This window comes from Alligator sinensis, unplaced genomic scaffold (assembly GCF_000455745.1).
Source record: "Alligator sinensis unplaced genomic scaffold, ASM45574v1 scaffold463_1, whole genome shotgun sequence".
In the NCBI taxonomy this organism is placed as follows: Eukaryota; Metazoa; Chordata; order Crocodylia; family Alligatoridae; genus Alligator; species Alligator sinensis.
This window is the reverse complement of record NW_005842584.1, coordinates 645,376-659,269: the sequence shown is the minus strand read 5'-3', so window position 1 is coordinate 659,269 and position 13,894 is coordinate 645,376. Positions and strand designations below refer to the sequence as shown.

The 13,894-nt window shown below is 56.7% G+C and overlaps 1 protein-coding gene across 2 annotated transcripts in view; it reads right to left on the bottom strand.

Moving 5' to 3' along the window:
- The window catches only part of LOC102375315 (V-type proton ATPase catalytic subunit A-like), a 30,402-nt gene extending 17,722 nt beyond the window's left edge, over nt 1-12,680 (bottom strand). Inside the window, exons 1-6 of one of the 2 annotated variants that reach the window (XM_025214478.1) lie at nt 12,482-12,680; nt 10,260-10,407; nt 9,909-10,037; nt 9,480-9,694; nt 7,583-7,720; nt 4,380-4,531 (exon numbers count right to left, since the gene is read on the bottom strand). In XM_025214478.1, coding sequence (XP_025070263.1) covers nt 4,380-4,531; nt 7,583-7,720; nt 9,480-9,694; nt 9,909-10,037; nt 10,260-10,341 — 716 coding nt within the window. In that variant the 5' untranslated portion in view covers nt 10,342-10,407; nt 12,482-12,680. The remainder of the gene's footprint in view (nt 1-4,379; nt 4,532-7,582; nt 7,721-9,479; nt 9,695-9,908; nt 10,038-10,259; nt 10,408-12,481) is intronic. The other variant, XM_025214477.1, reaches the window with a different exon arrangement.
- Nucleotides 12,681-13,894: the final 1,214 nt, after the last annotated feature.

Sequence of the window (13,894 nt, the reverse complement as noted above, 5' to 3'; positions counted from 1 at the left end):
CGTTCAGCCAAATCCGATCAGTCACAAAGCTTCCTCACATGCATGGATGAGCTCTACTTGACTCAAGAAGTCTATGGGCCGATGAGAGGCAAAGCGTTGCTGGACCTGGTACTGGCAAAAGGGGATGACATAGTCAGTGACCTAAGAATTGATGGAAAGTTGGGTGACAGCGACCACGAGCTGATCACCTTTACTATCCATTGCAAAGCTGGCAAGTCAGTCAGCAAAGCAGAAGTCCTCGACTTCAGGAAAGCTGACTTTGACAAGCTCAGGAGGCTTGTTGTTGAGACCCTAAGGAACCACGACTTGACAGGCAGAGGAGTCCAAAAGGAGTGGTTGCTCCTCAAGGGAGTGATCCTGACAGCACAAGGGACAGCTATCCTATCTCAGAGGAAGGGTAGCACAAGGGTGCAGCAACCCCCTTGGATCAGCAGGGAACTTGAGGACCTCCTGTGCCTCAAAAGGGAGACTTATAAAGGATGGAAGCTTGGAGTTACTACCAAGGAGAAGTACTCAGCATTGGTCCGTGCCTGCAGGGAGCAGATCAGGAAAGCCAAGGCTGCAGCCAAGCTCCATCTGGCTTCACATATCAAGGATAACAAAAAGTCCTTTTTCAGATATGTAGGGAATCGGAAAAGAAGCAAGGGTAACATTGGACCCCTGCTGACCCAAACGGGAAAGCTGATAACCGACAGATAACCAACACCCAGGAAAAGGCCAACCTGACTTCCCTACAGTCTTTCATCAGTCCAATGGGACTGCACTGCCTAGCAAGATGCAGGACGGCCAGGGTGAGGCCGTATTTATACCCAGCATCAGTGTTGATCTAGTAAAGGATCACCTTGAGAGGCTGGACACCTTCAAGTCAGCTGGTCCTGACAGACTATACCCTAGGGTACTAAAAGAGCTGGCAGGTGTCATAGCCCAACCATTGGCAAAAATATTCGAAAATTCATGGCGCTCAGGTGAAGTACCTGAAGACTGGAAGAAGGCCAATGTGGTACCCATCTTTAAGAAAGGGTGGAAAATAGATCCTGGGAATTACAAGCCAATCAGCTTGACCTCAATCCCTGGTAAGATTCTCAAAAAAATTATCAAGGAGACCCTTCTGGATAAGCTGGCTGAGGGCAACATCCTGAGGGACAGCCAGCACGGGTTTGTTGTGGGTAGGTCTTGCTTGACCAATTTCATCTCCTTTTATGACCAGGTGAGCTATCACTTGGACAAGGGAGAAGAGATTGACATCATATAACTGGACTTTAAAAAAGCCTTTGATCTGGTGTCCCATGACCTCCTCATGGAAAAATTGGCCAAATGTGGCCTCAGCTACACCACAGTCTGATGGCTGGGAAATTGGCTTCAAGGTCAGACCCAGAGAGTAGTGGTTGATGGCAGCAAGTCATTATGGCACTCTGTAACCAGTGGCATCGCCCAAGGCTCTGTCCTTGGACCAGTTCTCTTCAACACCGTTATCAACGATGTGGACATTGGTATCAGAAGCACACTGGCTAAGTTCGCCGATGACGCTAAACTTTGGGGCGTAGCATCCACACCTGAGGACAGGCTAGTGATCCAGTCTGACTTGGATAAGCTTAATAAGTGAGTGTACACAAACCTGATGACGTTCAATACTGATAAATGCAAGGTACTCCACCTTGGGGAAAAAAATCCCTCGGCATACTTATAGGTTCGGCAGCGCTACACTTGCTAGCACCACTGCTGAAAGAGACTTGGGGGTCATGATTGACCACAAGATGAACATGAGCCACCAATGCGATGTTGCAGCTGGTAAAGCAAACAAAATCCTGGCTTGCATCTATAGATGCTTCTCAAGTAAATCCCGGGATGTCAGCCTCCCACTGTACTCGGCCTTGGTGAAGCCGCAGCTGGAGTACTGCATCCAGTTCTGGGCTCTGCAATTCAGGAAGGATGTGGAGAAGCTTGAGAGAGTCCAGAGGAGAGCCACGCACATGATCATAGGGCAAGAGAATAGGCCCTAAGAAGAGAGGCTGAGAGCCATGGGACTCTTCAGTCTGGAAGAGCGCAGGCTCGGGAGGGAGCTGGTAGCCATCTCTAAGTACACAAGGGGTATTCATCAGGATCTGGGAGAACATCTGTTCACCAGAGCGCCCCAAGGAAAAACAAGGACCAATGGTCATAAACTCCTACAAGACCGTTTTAGGCTGGACATAAGAAAAAATGTCTATACTGTCCGAGCCCCCAGGACCTGGAATAGGCTCCCTCCAGAAGTGGTGCAGGCACCTACTCTGGACTTATTCAAGAAACGCTTGGATGCTTATCTTACGGGGGTCCTTTGACCCTAGCTGACTTCCTGCCCCTGGGGCAGGGGGCTGGACTTGATGATCTTTGAGGTCCCTTCCAGCCCTAATGTCTACAAAATCTATTAAATCTAAGAAAGTGGGGCACAGCGCGAGCTGTGGCTCTACCCAAGGCATAGGCTCCTCCTCTTGCCCAAGCGAGCTCAGGGCATCAACAGCCTTGCCCTGGGCAGGGGCAGATCTACGCCACCCAAGATGCACAGTGCAGGGGGCCAAAGCCATCCATGGGTGTGCTTGGAGTGCCCTCTGGCAGCCAGCCACTGTCCCAGCTTCCCTGTGCCCCCTGCCAATGGGACCATGCCCTCAGCACACACAGCAAAGGCCTCTCTTTGAGGCAGTGATGGCCTGGAGTTCGATGCCCTGCCAGCCAGCATGAGGCCAAGCCTCTGTGTGCATGTACCCACCTCTGTAGCAAGTTGGCTGGTGGCTCTGCACAGCCAGGGGCAGCCCTAGGGGCCGAAGACACCACAACTGCCAGCAGAAGGCATGGGGGAGCCTTTGCAAGCCTTCTGCTGGGAACACCAAAAGCCTTATTCCACCCAGCACACCCGGCCGGCAGGAAGGGGAGCTCTGCCACCACTGAGGCACGTCAAGTGCGAGCACCCTCAAAACCCTGTGCCCTGACCCCATCCATCAGCTGAGCTCCAAGGTGTGGACCAGTCCTGGGCACCAGTTCACTGTGCTTGACTCTGGGGAGGAGCAGTGGAGGCTAAAACATTGGGAGCACTGAAGGGGGGCGGTGGGGAAGGAGGAGGGAGGATCATTTGCACCAGCACAAAGTGAGTGTGAGAGGTGATGGACGTGCCCGTGTTTTGCATGAGCTCGAGGGCAGAGGGGAATCGGGCCCTCGGGCTGGGAGCAGGGGTGGAAGGAAGAGAAAGATCTGCTACGCAGGCAATGCAGGAGAGAAGCTGGTCACCTACAAAACCACCACAATCCCTGGCAGAAAACGGAGACTACCCCCTGCAGTATCCATAGGAGGAGGAAGGCAGCCCTGCCCCGGATGCTGGAGATGCCCAGCACTGTGGGAACAGAGGAAGGGGGCTCTGCTCAGAGATGTGCCTTAACGAGAGATGTTACTTCAGCAGTCATCCCGGGCAGGGGCAGATGTAGGGCTTGGAAGAGGTGGGTGCAGCGGGTGTGTCTCACCATCACATACAACACAACACATGTTTCTCTCCACTTAAAGATAAATCAGAAGCTTTACTAATGTGCTGGGGGGTCTAACGCTATAGCAGTCAGTTTAAGATCACAGGAAAAAGAAATATAGCTACTGAAGCAAGCACCGATTTGCTAGATCATATATTAATTTTTTTTTAAATCACACAACAAACTAGGCAAAAATAGTCAAAACAGGCAAAAGATATTGTCATTAGTCCCACAGTCATTCTAGTTAAATATGCATCTCTCATTCAGAGTCATAAAAACAAATCTCGCCTTCTTGGGTGTTTTGACAGCACCTCCCATACTTCACTGTCAGTCATTTCTATACCAGACTTAATATGACCACACCTGAGGTAAGGTTTTTAGCTAGAGCTAAGAACAGTCTGCAGGGCTGTGAAATGGGAGAGAGATTCCCAGCACTGGCTGACAGACAGCACCTCTGCAGAAAAAAGGATAGTTTGAATAGTGGAGTACCAAGACCATTAAAAAGGAAAGAGGGCCATTAACACCCATGGAGTGGAGAGATTAGCAGGAATCCGGGGGATGACAGAGAGCCATGATGTTAGCTGATTCCCTCAGCGCTGCCTGAATAGAAATGCCGCTGCCTCTCCCAGACAGTTGGCTTTAAAGTTTGGGTGGAGCAGGGATCAAAGTGGGGTGGGACTGCTCCACTGCCACCCTGGATCCGCCCCTGATCCCGGGGAATGGAGGCATCCAGGGAGGCCCCGTTCTTCCCAGCCAAAGAGAGTGCACAAAGAGAGTGAGGCTCAGCTCCAAGGACCTCACACTAGCCCCACACCCCTCACCCTGGCAGGGAGCATCATTTTAGCCCCTGGTATCTCCCTCCCCACCCCAGAGGAAGAGGGCATCACTTACGGGAACAAGGCATCCAGGACGCGCTGGCCTGTGAGCAGAGGGTTGTTGGCAGGGAGCTTCTCAGCCACAGGCCGGATCTGCCGCACAGGCCACACCTGCACCATGCTGAGCTTCTCAGTCACACCCTCGAAGTCCAGCTCCAGCACGACATCCTGGAGAGACAGGGGAGACACTGCTGGCTGTGGCCCTGGGGACCAGGGCTCTCTGCAGCTGGTCCCTGGGAGAGGAGGATAACTAACTATCTGCTCCACATATTCTGGGCTCTCTCTAACCCTGATGGCCATCAGAGTGACCTTAAGGCTGTATATATGTATATATGTATATGCCACTTCTTTAGGCTCTGGGGAGCAAAGGTACTAGATAGGTACTGGGGACTGAGTGCAGGGGACTCACAGCACTAGATACAGTGCCATGCCCTTCATCCAGGAGGGGCTGGGAGCAGCCTTCTACCTGCCTCTGTACTAGAGAAGCCCCTATATTGAGCAAAAGCTCCTCAGGGAGCAATGGCTGCATCTATATCAACAGGGGATGGACTCCCCCTCCCTGCCAGAGGCCATGTGAAAGCCGCCAGGGCACCACAAACCCACCTGAACAGCATGGAGAGACCAGCAGCTCTGAACCAGATGCAGGGGGCAGAGCAGAGTCAGCTGGACTCGAGCTCCTGTGGCTGCATTGCAGCCAGAACAGCTAATGAGTGACACAGCGGGGTGGTTTTATTACCTCTATACTTGGCCCGGGTGTGACAGCTACTGGACTGCTGTGTGCAGCCAGATGTTTGCAATTTGAGAAGGGCAGCTGGAAAACTGGAGAAGAAAGGGCTGGAAACATGCCCCCCATGGCAGGTTGCACTCAGCCAGGATGTTCTCAAGCACGCCCGGCCCTCTCGCTCGTATGGTGACACGCTCCACACAGGACAACGGGCCAACACAGCTGCTACACGGCCTCCCTGTGTGCATGCTCTCAAGTCCTTGGTCTCTTGCATGTTTGGGCATGACACTGGAGTGGTCTCACTGGGGGTTTTCTGGGTTTGGAGGGTGTAAACAAGAGCAGATGAGGATCGCAGAATGGCATTTGGGGCTGCTACAGTGACGACAAGCCCCTGAGAGTGGATCAAGGTGCTTGAGCTATTCAGCTGCACAGAGGGAAGGGGCAGCATGTTCCCACTTCCAAGGACAGGTTTTGGCCTCACTTTGGTAGGCAAAAGTAGGACAAGAAGCAGGGCCTAGACATCACAGCTGGACCATGTTCTGGTGACAGATAAGATGAACATTGGCAGGTGCACAGGAACATTGGCAGAGCTTCCCCAGGGCAGGCTTGGACTCTCGGCAAGTGGAGTGTCACTACTGGTGCTTTGCTAGGAGATCTGCTCTATTTCAAAGAGGGACTGACTCAGACAAGCCCTTGACTAGGGACCCCAGCATCTGCTGAAGTAACCTTGGGTTCACCAAAGCTTGTGCTCTGCAAGAACATAGCATGGGAACTTAAGAGCTGCCATGGCCCGAGTCAGACCACAAGTCCACCTTGCCCAATCTCCTGTGTCACACAAGGGCAGAGAAAGGAGGCTGAAAGGGAGGGTGAATTGGCTCTAACCAGGGATTTCCCCCCCAGTTCCTCTCTCCCTTGCAGCCTCCAGCACTGATGGTCCAGGAAGCTCTGATACAGAAGCTGAGCCCCTCACTCCCACAGCAACCCGTGCCCCTTTCCTCCAAGAACGTGTCCAATGCCTTTGTGAATCTGGCTAAGCTGTCTATATTTTTTTTTTGGTTAGTCTACAAAGGTGCCTGCCTACCCTGCCTTCAGACTCACACGGCTAACTACCCATCTGGGCCCTACAGCCACAGCAATCCCTCCTGCCTTCGAGGTCTCTGAGAGGTCAAGCCAGCCTCACTATATGGATTCAAATAAAGTACGTGCAAGCTGTGCTGCATATGAAAACCATGAAAGCTTGGGCAGTGTCTCTTGCACAAAAAATGCAAGATAATGGCTGGGGCAAGACTGGATTGTGGTAACAAGACTGTGACAAGAAAATCAAACTCCGCTAATGGCTTGCAAGCCATTCACACTCAGGGCTATACCCGGAGCTTGTGGGAAGACTCTTGCAGAGCTGGAGGATGGATTGAGTCAGATCCTGGGAGCCTTTCCTGCCTCTCGGAGCTCTTGCTGCCGGGGGGAGACTGCTGGATGCAGCAGCAGGCTGAAGGATCCCAGTGTCTGGTGAGGATCCCAATGATGCTGCGGTGAAAGCAGGGGATTGCACGCCAGGACTCCTGGGTTCCACTCCCGGCTCTGCCATTGCTTCTGCGCTCCCGCCCATTAGCAGGGCCATGATGCCAATGCACCCGAGCGGAAAGGCTCGGTGCCTGTGCAGTGCTATGTGCTGCTCTGCTGGATGGCCCCAGGCAGGAGCAGAGGGTAACGTGCTGCTGGAACCAGCTGGATGGGGCTTGGCTGAGCTGCACCGAAACCGCTTGTGTCTCAGGCTCTGTTTTGACAACGTGGCACTGGCCGCATGCATGTTGTCAAGCCAAACAAGCCCAGCCCCCCTGAAGAAGCCCGACACCGAGCCAAGAGCAGGACTAGGACAAAGAGGATCCATGTGTGGAAAAGCAGCCGTGCCTGCTGAAAGGACCATATGGAGGGGGCCACGGGAGGGGAGGCGGAGAACGCTCCGGGAATCTAGTTCCCTTTGGCTGCATTCGACTGCAAGGAAGAGTCAATTCATGGGAGAAGATGTAGAGGGACTTGTGAAATACAGAGAATTGAATTCATCCATTAATACGCAGAGCAGGATGTGCCCTCTGATGTTGCTTGAGATGGCAAAAAAAATCTTTAAAAACCCTAAAACCCTTCAGATCAGTCCAGGTGGTAAACCTGCATCCAGGATCCACATGGCTCAGCTTAGGTCTGCCCAGATCAGAACCAGAAGCCCCCATCCCCAAGTTCAAGGTCAGAGGCCCCATTTGCCTGGCGCTTGGCCCTGTCCCTATGGGGTAGCAGTGAGATGGTAGCTCCTACAGCAGTGCCAGCATGACGGGCGATAGCAGCTGGCAAATCTGGCACTGAGCACTCACCAGCTGTGCCGTCAGGCCAGCTTCCAGCCCTTCCCCCACCCCGATGCTGCATAATCAATCACAAGCTTTGTTCTGGATAAAGGCTGCCTACCCCATGCTCCTGCCCCAGCAGGTCATTCCCCACAGACATACCGAGATGTCGTAGTGCCCCGCGGGGGCAATGTGAGTCACCGTCCCCCGGCTCCGAGGTGGCACCATGATTTTGTGCTTGATGAGGGAATTCTCCTTCACTGCCCCGTAGACGTCCCCGCCGGTCAGGTGGCTGCCAACCTGGGGAGAGAGGGGAGAGGACGGATGGGTGAGCTGCAGAGACCTCCAGCCAAGAGGATGGGACAGAGATGTGCAGCACGGGGTACTGCTTAATGCCAATTTAGGCCAGGTTTTTACAGCCACCACCCTTCATAGGGGGTGTCCCTGGCCAGGCTCTAGCCCTCCTCTGCTTTTCTGCAGGGGTTCATTCACCCCTGCACCCTTTCCCCATGCCTCTGCTTGGGATATCACCACAACTGACACCCACACGGGGAGCCCTGCAGAGGAAAGAGCAGCAGAAGCAGAAGGATGACCTGGGAACTAAGATGCTTTTGTCCTTACATACATCCTTCCGGGCCAAGGGACAACGGGGATTCAGGGATAGTAAGACCACAAGCATAGCCACTGAGTGAGTCAGACCATGGGTCCATCTTGCCCAGCCTCCTGTCTCACAAGGGGCAGAAAGCGGAGCCTGAAAGGGAGAGTGAACTGGGTCAGGGTTTCCCACTGTCCCTCTCATTTGCAGCCTCCAGCACTTAAGGTCTGGGAAGCTCTGACTCAGAAGCTGTACCCCTCGCTGCCACGCTCAATAGCGATGCTGCCCCTTTCCTCCAAGAATGTTTCCAATCCCTTTTGGGATCTGGCGACACGCTCAGCTTCCCCCGCATCTGTTGGTAATGAGTCCCACGCTTTAATTCCCCGCTGTGTGACAAAGTACTTTCTTATGTTCATTTTAAGCGTACTGCCTACCGGTTTCATGTTGTGACCCCTCATTCTTGTATGGAGAGAAACGGTCAATACTAGACCCCTATTCGCTTTCTCTTCACCGGTCAGCATTTTGTAAACCCTTCTCTTCTCCCCCCTCAAGCATCTCTTTCCTAACCGACCAGGCCTGGCCTCTGCAGTCTCTCCTCCTAGGGACGCCCCTCCATACACTCAGCATCCTTATGGCCCTTCTCTGCACCTGCTCTAGTTCTTCTAGATCATTTTGGAGGTGCAGGGACCAGAACTGGGCACAGGATTCAGGATGGGGGCACCCCATGGATCTACAAAGGGGCATCCTGATACTTCCTGTCTGGTTTACAACTCCCTTATTAATAATCCCTCACATGTCGTTTGCCTTTCTGGCACCAGCTAAGCCCTGAGCGGATGCATTTAGCAAGCTGCCCATAATGCCTCTCAGATATTTCCTGTGTGGTAACAGCTCATGTAGAGCCCACCATAGCATAGCCATAGCTTGAGTCAGAGCTAAGCCCCGCGCTTGGCCCGTGCTAGGGCTGTGTGGGGAGCTGCGAGAAGACTCAGGAGGAGGTGCTATTCCCTGGCAGCCAGCGCTGATCTCAGTGCCCATGGGAAGGGCAAGGGGCTGCGATGTACAAAGGCTCGGTGGTGATCCCAGCCGGTATGAGGGGTGCTGTGCCAACGGGGACTGTGTCGGTGACAACCCATTCATGCCTGCCCGGTGCCAGGAAGCCCTGCGTTGCCAGGGGCAGGTGGGGCATCAGTAAGGGGCACTGCCCCTGGCATCACTCGGATGCCTGAATGTGGTCCTGGAGATGCTGTGCCCATTGCATCCATCCCAGAGTTTCGGGGGCCTGCTTCCTCTCTGTACCTGCAGAGCCCAGCCCTTCCTTGCCCCCAAGACTGTGGCAGCCTCAGCCCTTCACAGGGTCGCCCATGACGAGACCCTTGCTACCAGGACCTCTGTCCAGTGCTTGGAAAGGGCGAGTCTCCCAGCAAAGCTGCCCGGGGGCTGCTCCCGGCCCAGCTGTGCACTTACCCGGATGTTGGGGCTGGGGGCGAAGTCCCACATGAGGTGGCGGGACAGAGCCGGGATGTTGATGCCCCGGGGAATGTAGATGCTTTGGGTCAGCTCCGTGATGTCCTTCAAGGGGCGCTGGATCCCGTCAAAGATGGAGCCCATGATGCCTGGGCCCAGCTCCACCGAGAGCGGCTTCCCCGTGCGCAGCACCGGGTCCCCCACGCACACCCCCGCTGCGGCCGTGCTCAGGAAAGGCACGAGATGGGGGTCTAGCCAGGGCGGGCTTCCCCGAGTGCAGCACCTGGTCCCCCACGCATGCCCGGGGCCAGAGGCAGGCAGAGGGGAGGGAGAGGCATGGCTCGGAGGAGAAGGGCAGGAGTGAGGGGTGACTTGGCGGGGGAGTGGAGGGGCGAGGGGCAAGCCAGCAGGGGATGGCAGGAAGGATACAGGTCTCCTCGTACACCTGGATGGTGGCCAGGTCCCCCTCCAGGCGGATGATCTCGCCCACCAGCTCGGCGTGGCCCACGCGCACCAGCTCATACATGGCTGCCCCCATCATGCTGCAGGCCGTGACCACTGCCGGGACAGGAGAGGCTGGGATGAGCCCCCACACAGGGCCCGCCATGCCCCACACCCCAGCCTCTGCCTCCTTGCCCCCTCCTCCCAGACCCCTGCCCACGCCCCCCCGGGGTAGCAGAGCCGGGGGCGCTCTCAGCTGAGCCAGGGACCCCGACTGATTTCCTACCCCCTTGCAATCACCCGCACCTCCACGCTGCGCCTGGGTCTCGGCTGCCCTACCTGGCCCGGAGACACCGTGCACGAAGCCCAGCATGCTCTCCTCCTCCACGTCCTCGATCTGGGGCAGCCTGGAGAACTCCATGGCCCCGGCGCCGCAGGGGTGAGAGAGACCTGGCCGAGCCTCTCCACGAGTCGGGCCTGGCTCCTGCTTTGGGGGTGCAAAAGCTGCAGTCACCCCCGCAAAGGATCAATGCACAGCTCTTTGCCCCGGGATGTAAAGCGGGTCTTTGCTCGGGTGCAGCCGGGAGCAGCAGGCGTGAGCACGCTCTGCTGGCTTCGCTGCACGCTGCCAGGCCCACCCGGGCCCCTGGGGAAGGCAGAGGGCACGGCCCAGGGGTGCTGCCTCTGCTCGGCAGCCAGCCACCTTCACTTGACCGGAGGATGCCAGACAATAACAAACCTGTGGCCAGCTTAGCCAAGATGTGCACAGGGCACGCTGCTGGACCCACCCCCAGGGAGGGTCAGGGAAATGCCCCTTCAGCTGATGTGTGGGCATGCGGTGCAATTTGTGGGCCCATGGGTGCAGCTGCGGCCAGGTAACGTGATGGCGCAGGTGAAGCTGGGCCTCGGGGGGACTCCTGGAGGAACTGGGTTTCCCTTCCCCTGAAGCTCCTACCCTTGACCCCTATGGGGGCATTGCTCTGGGCTGCCACTGCCAGGTGCAACCCACGTCCCGGGGCTGGGCAGCGCTGGGAGGCCCTGGTGCAGCCTTGTCAGCTCAGGCTCCAGGCCCTCCAGACCCAGCTCGTGCTGGCCAGGACTTGTCACAGGCCGGCCAGGGGAAGGCTCCAGGTGCTCGCTGCCAGGCAAAGCGCTGGGGACTGGGCACCTCTGACTCCACAATCTGTCCCCTGCACCAGCCAAGGGAAGCCTGCCCCAGAGGAAGGGGAGCTGCTGCAGCCAGAAATGCAGGGAGCAAAGGAACAGGAGGGGGTTAGGGCAGCGAATCTCAACCGGGGAGGTACCAGCACCCTGGGGTGCAGTGAGATGCTGTCAAGGTCACCACGCCACATTAGCCCTGGTAGGTTACAAACACGATTCACAAGACAAAGCCAGAGATTTCCAACAGAAATCCCTCCCCCGGAGTTCTTTGCAACAGAAAGGCTGCTCTGTTATTTTTTCTGTAGGCCAAAAAGGAAGAGAGAAGTCTAAGAGCTGGCCGTTTCCGAAGAGGGCCTCGAGCCTGTGCAGGGGCACCGTGTGTCCAAAAGGGCGGAGAACCCCTGGGTTAGACCCTGCAGGGGGTTGCAACAGGGGCAGCAGGCAGCCAGCAATGCGAGGGTGAACGGGGAAACGGGCACGCTGTGGTGGAGCTCTTCCACGGCCGAGGGCACAGCCCTTGGGTTTGCAAACCTCCCTCCAAGCTCTGGCAGCGTGGGCTTCAGATCCAGCCTCCACTGATGAAAGCTAACCCGCATGCGCACCTGCTTCTAGCTCAATGGGCAGAGCAGGGAAAAGGCCTATCTTTTGGCAGGACCAGGGCTAGGGCTGAGCTTGGGAATCTGGAGCTGTGAGTCTAGGCCCTGCAGGGGAAGGGAGCGAGAGGGGAGCAAGACTTAGGGCTCTCCTTGCAGGGGGGAGACCTCGAGCAGGTCACTCCACCTGCAAACCAGAGCTGGGAGTTCCCCATCGCACAAGGCTGCAGAGAGCTGCGATCCGCACCAGAAAGCCAAGTAGCGCCGCTCAGCCCGGTTCCCTCGTGTGTCCTCCTGGGTGCTGGGCTGCGGAGAAGCGCCCGCGCTGTGTGGTGGGCAGGGGGAACCCCCGGGTGCAAGGGCTGCTCAGCAGTGGGTGCCAGTCAACGCCCGGGGCGAGACTGGGGAGTGCAGCACAGTGGAGCTGGTGGGCACCGCATCTCTGGTGGGGGGGGATGAGAAATAGCCCCCAACCCATTCCTCCTGCTCCGTGTGTCACTCAGAGCAGGAGGAATCTCCCGGACAGGTGATCTCTGTGTCTCGGAGCAAGGGCAGGGTGCTAACCACCAGCCCCCACCAACTCCCCACTCAGAGTGCAAATAGGACCCAGGAGTCCTGGTTCCTGTCCCTGACCCGCTCCAACCATTACACCTCGTTCCTCTTTCAGAGCCTAGTCCAAAACCCAGGAGTGCGGGTGCTGAGAACCCATACCCGGGCACCGGACCGCCACCCCTTCCCAGCGCTGGAAACAGATCCCAGGAGTCCTGACACCCTCAGAGAGCTGGACAGAGCGGAGACAGTCCCTACCTGAGGCTCTCTCCTCTCCTCTCCTCTCCTCTCAGGCCAGGGCTGGCGGGCTGCAGGCAGTCCCCAGGGCTGTGCCTCTGCCGTCTGATGGGTTTATAAGGCAAGGGGGCAGAAGGGACAGGCCCGGGGCTGGATCTCTCCTGCCCAGAAACCAGTTCCAGCCATAGCCCGTTGCAGGAAGCTGGGGAAGGCAACGGAGGTCATTGCAAGGGGAATGGGTAACAGAGAACTGAGCCACGTCCAACAGCCACCAGAGCCGTGTACAGTAAACAGCGGGCACCGCCCAGGCTGCCCTGCCCACCTAGGCAGCCCTGCTCTGGGATCCGCCAGCAGCATCCCCGCACCCCTCGCCTTGCCCCTGGGTCCTTTACCTGGCGCATGCCTTCCACTGCACTCTGCCCCGCAACTGCAGCCAGTTCTGGGGTGGGACATGCAGCAACCAGCAAGGGAGGTGGCTGCAGACCCCAGATCCTCCTCTTACCTGCTGGAGACTTGAGACACCCCCTCCCACCCACTGGGACAGGAGCTCCCCTTCTCCAGCACCTCCCAATGAACGGGAAGCAGCCACGTCAACACCCGCAAAGGCCTCTGCCCATCTTGCACTGGGCTGCCCCCACACAGGCCGCTGCCCGGCATCCAATGCTGGGAAATACTGTGACCACCGGGGTGGTTTTCCTAGTCGCACCTGGGGATAGCCGCTTTTCTGGCATGGGGTAGTACCCGTGGATGCCACGTATAGTAAACCTCCCACTTGCTGCTGGAGTGGGAAGATCTTGGCTTTATGCCCACTTTATGGAAAGGGGAGACTCCTCCCTAGCTTGCTCCTGGGGCCTTATGGCTGAGGGCGGGCAAAAATCGGGGGCATCTGAACCCCAAGCCTCCAGGCTTGGGCCTGCACGTAGGATGTTTCCCAAAGAATTTGGAAACTTCTGAAGCCCCGGGTGGGGTGGGCGGATGTTTGCCAGTAGCAGGGCCACTTATGGTTCTGGACTGACTCACGGATTTGGAATTGGATTTGGCTCGGGACACGAAAAGTTCTCTTAAAAAAAAAAAATCCAATGCTTCTACCCAGAACTGGGTGCACAGAGGGAGGGAGCACGAGTCCGTGGAGGGCATGGGCCCGGCAGGGTCTCAATGCCGGTGCTCTTATGCCAAAACCCTTTGCAAAAGCAACTCTCCAGGGGAGATGCAGCTGCTTCTGGGGTGGGGAGATGCCACTTAGGGGACCAGGATAAATCCTTCTTCTTGCCAGGGGCGGTCTGTTGGGGCCCCTGGGGAGCTCGGGCCCGGGCTGTGCAAACCCGCGCCTGGATTTAACGAAGGGGAAAGGTCAAAGGAAAGAGCCCAGGAGCCCCGTGCCCCCTGCCCTGCCCTGCCCTGCCCTGGGGCTGACCCCAGGACTCCTCCTAGCCC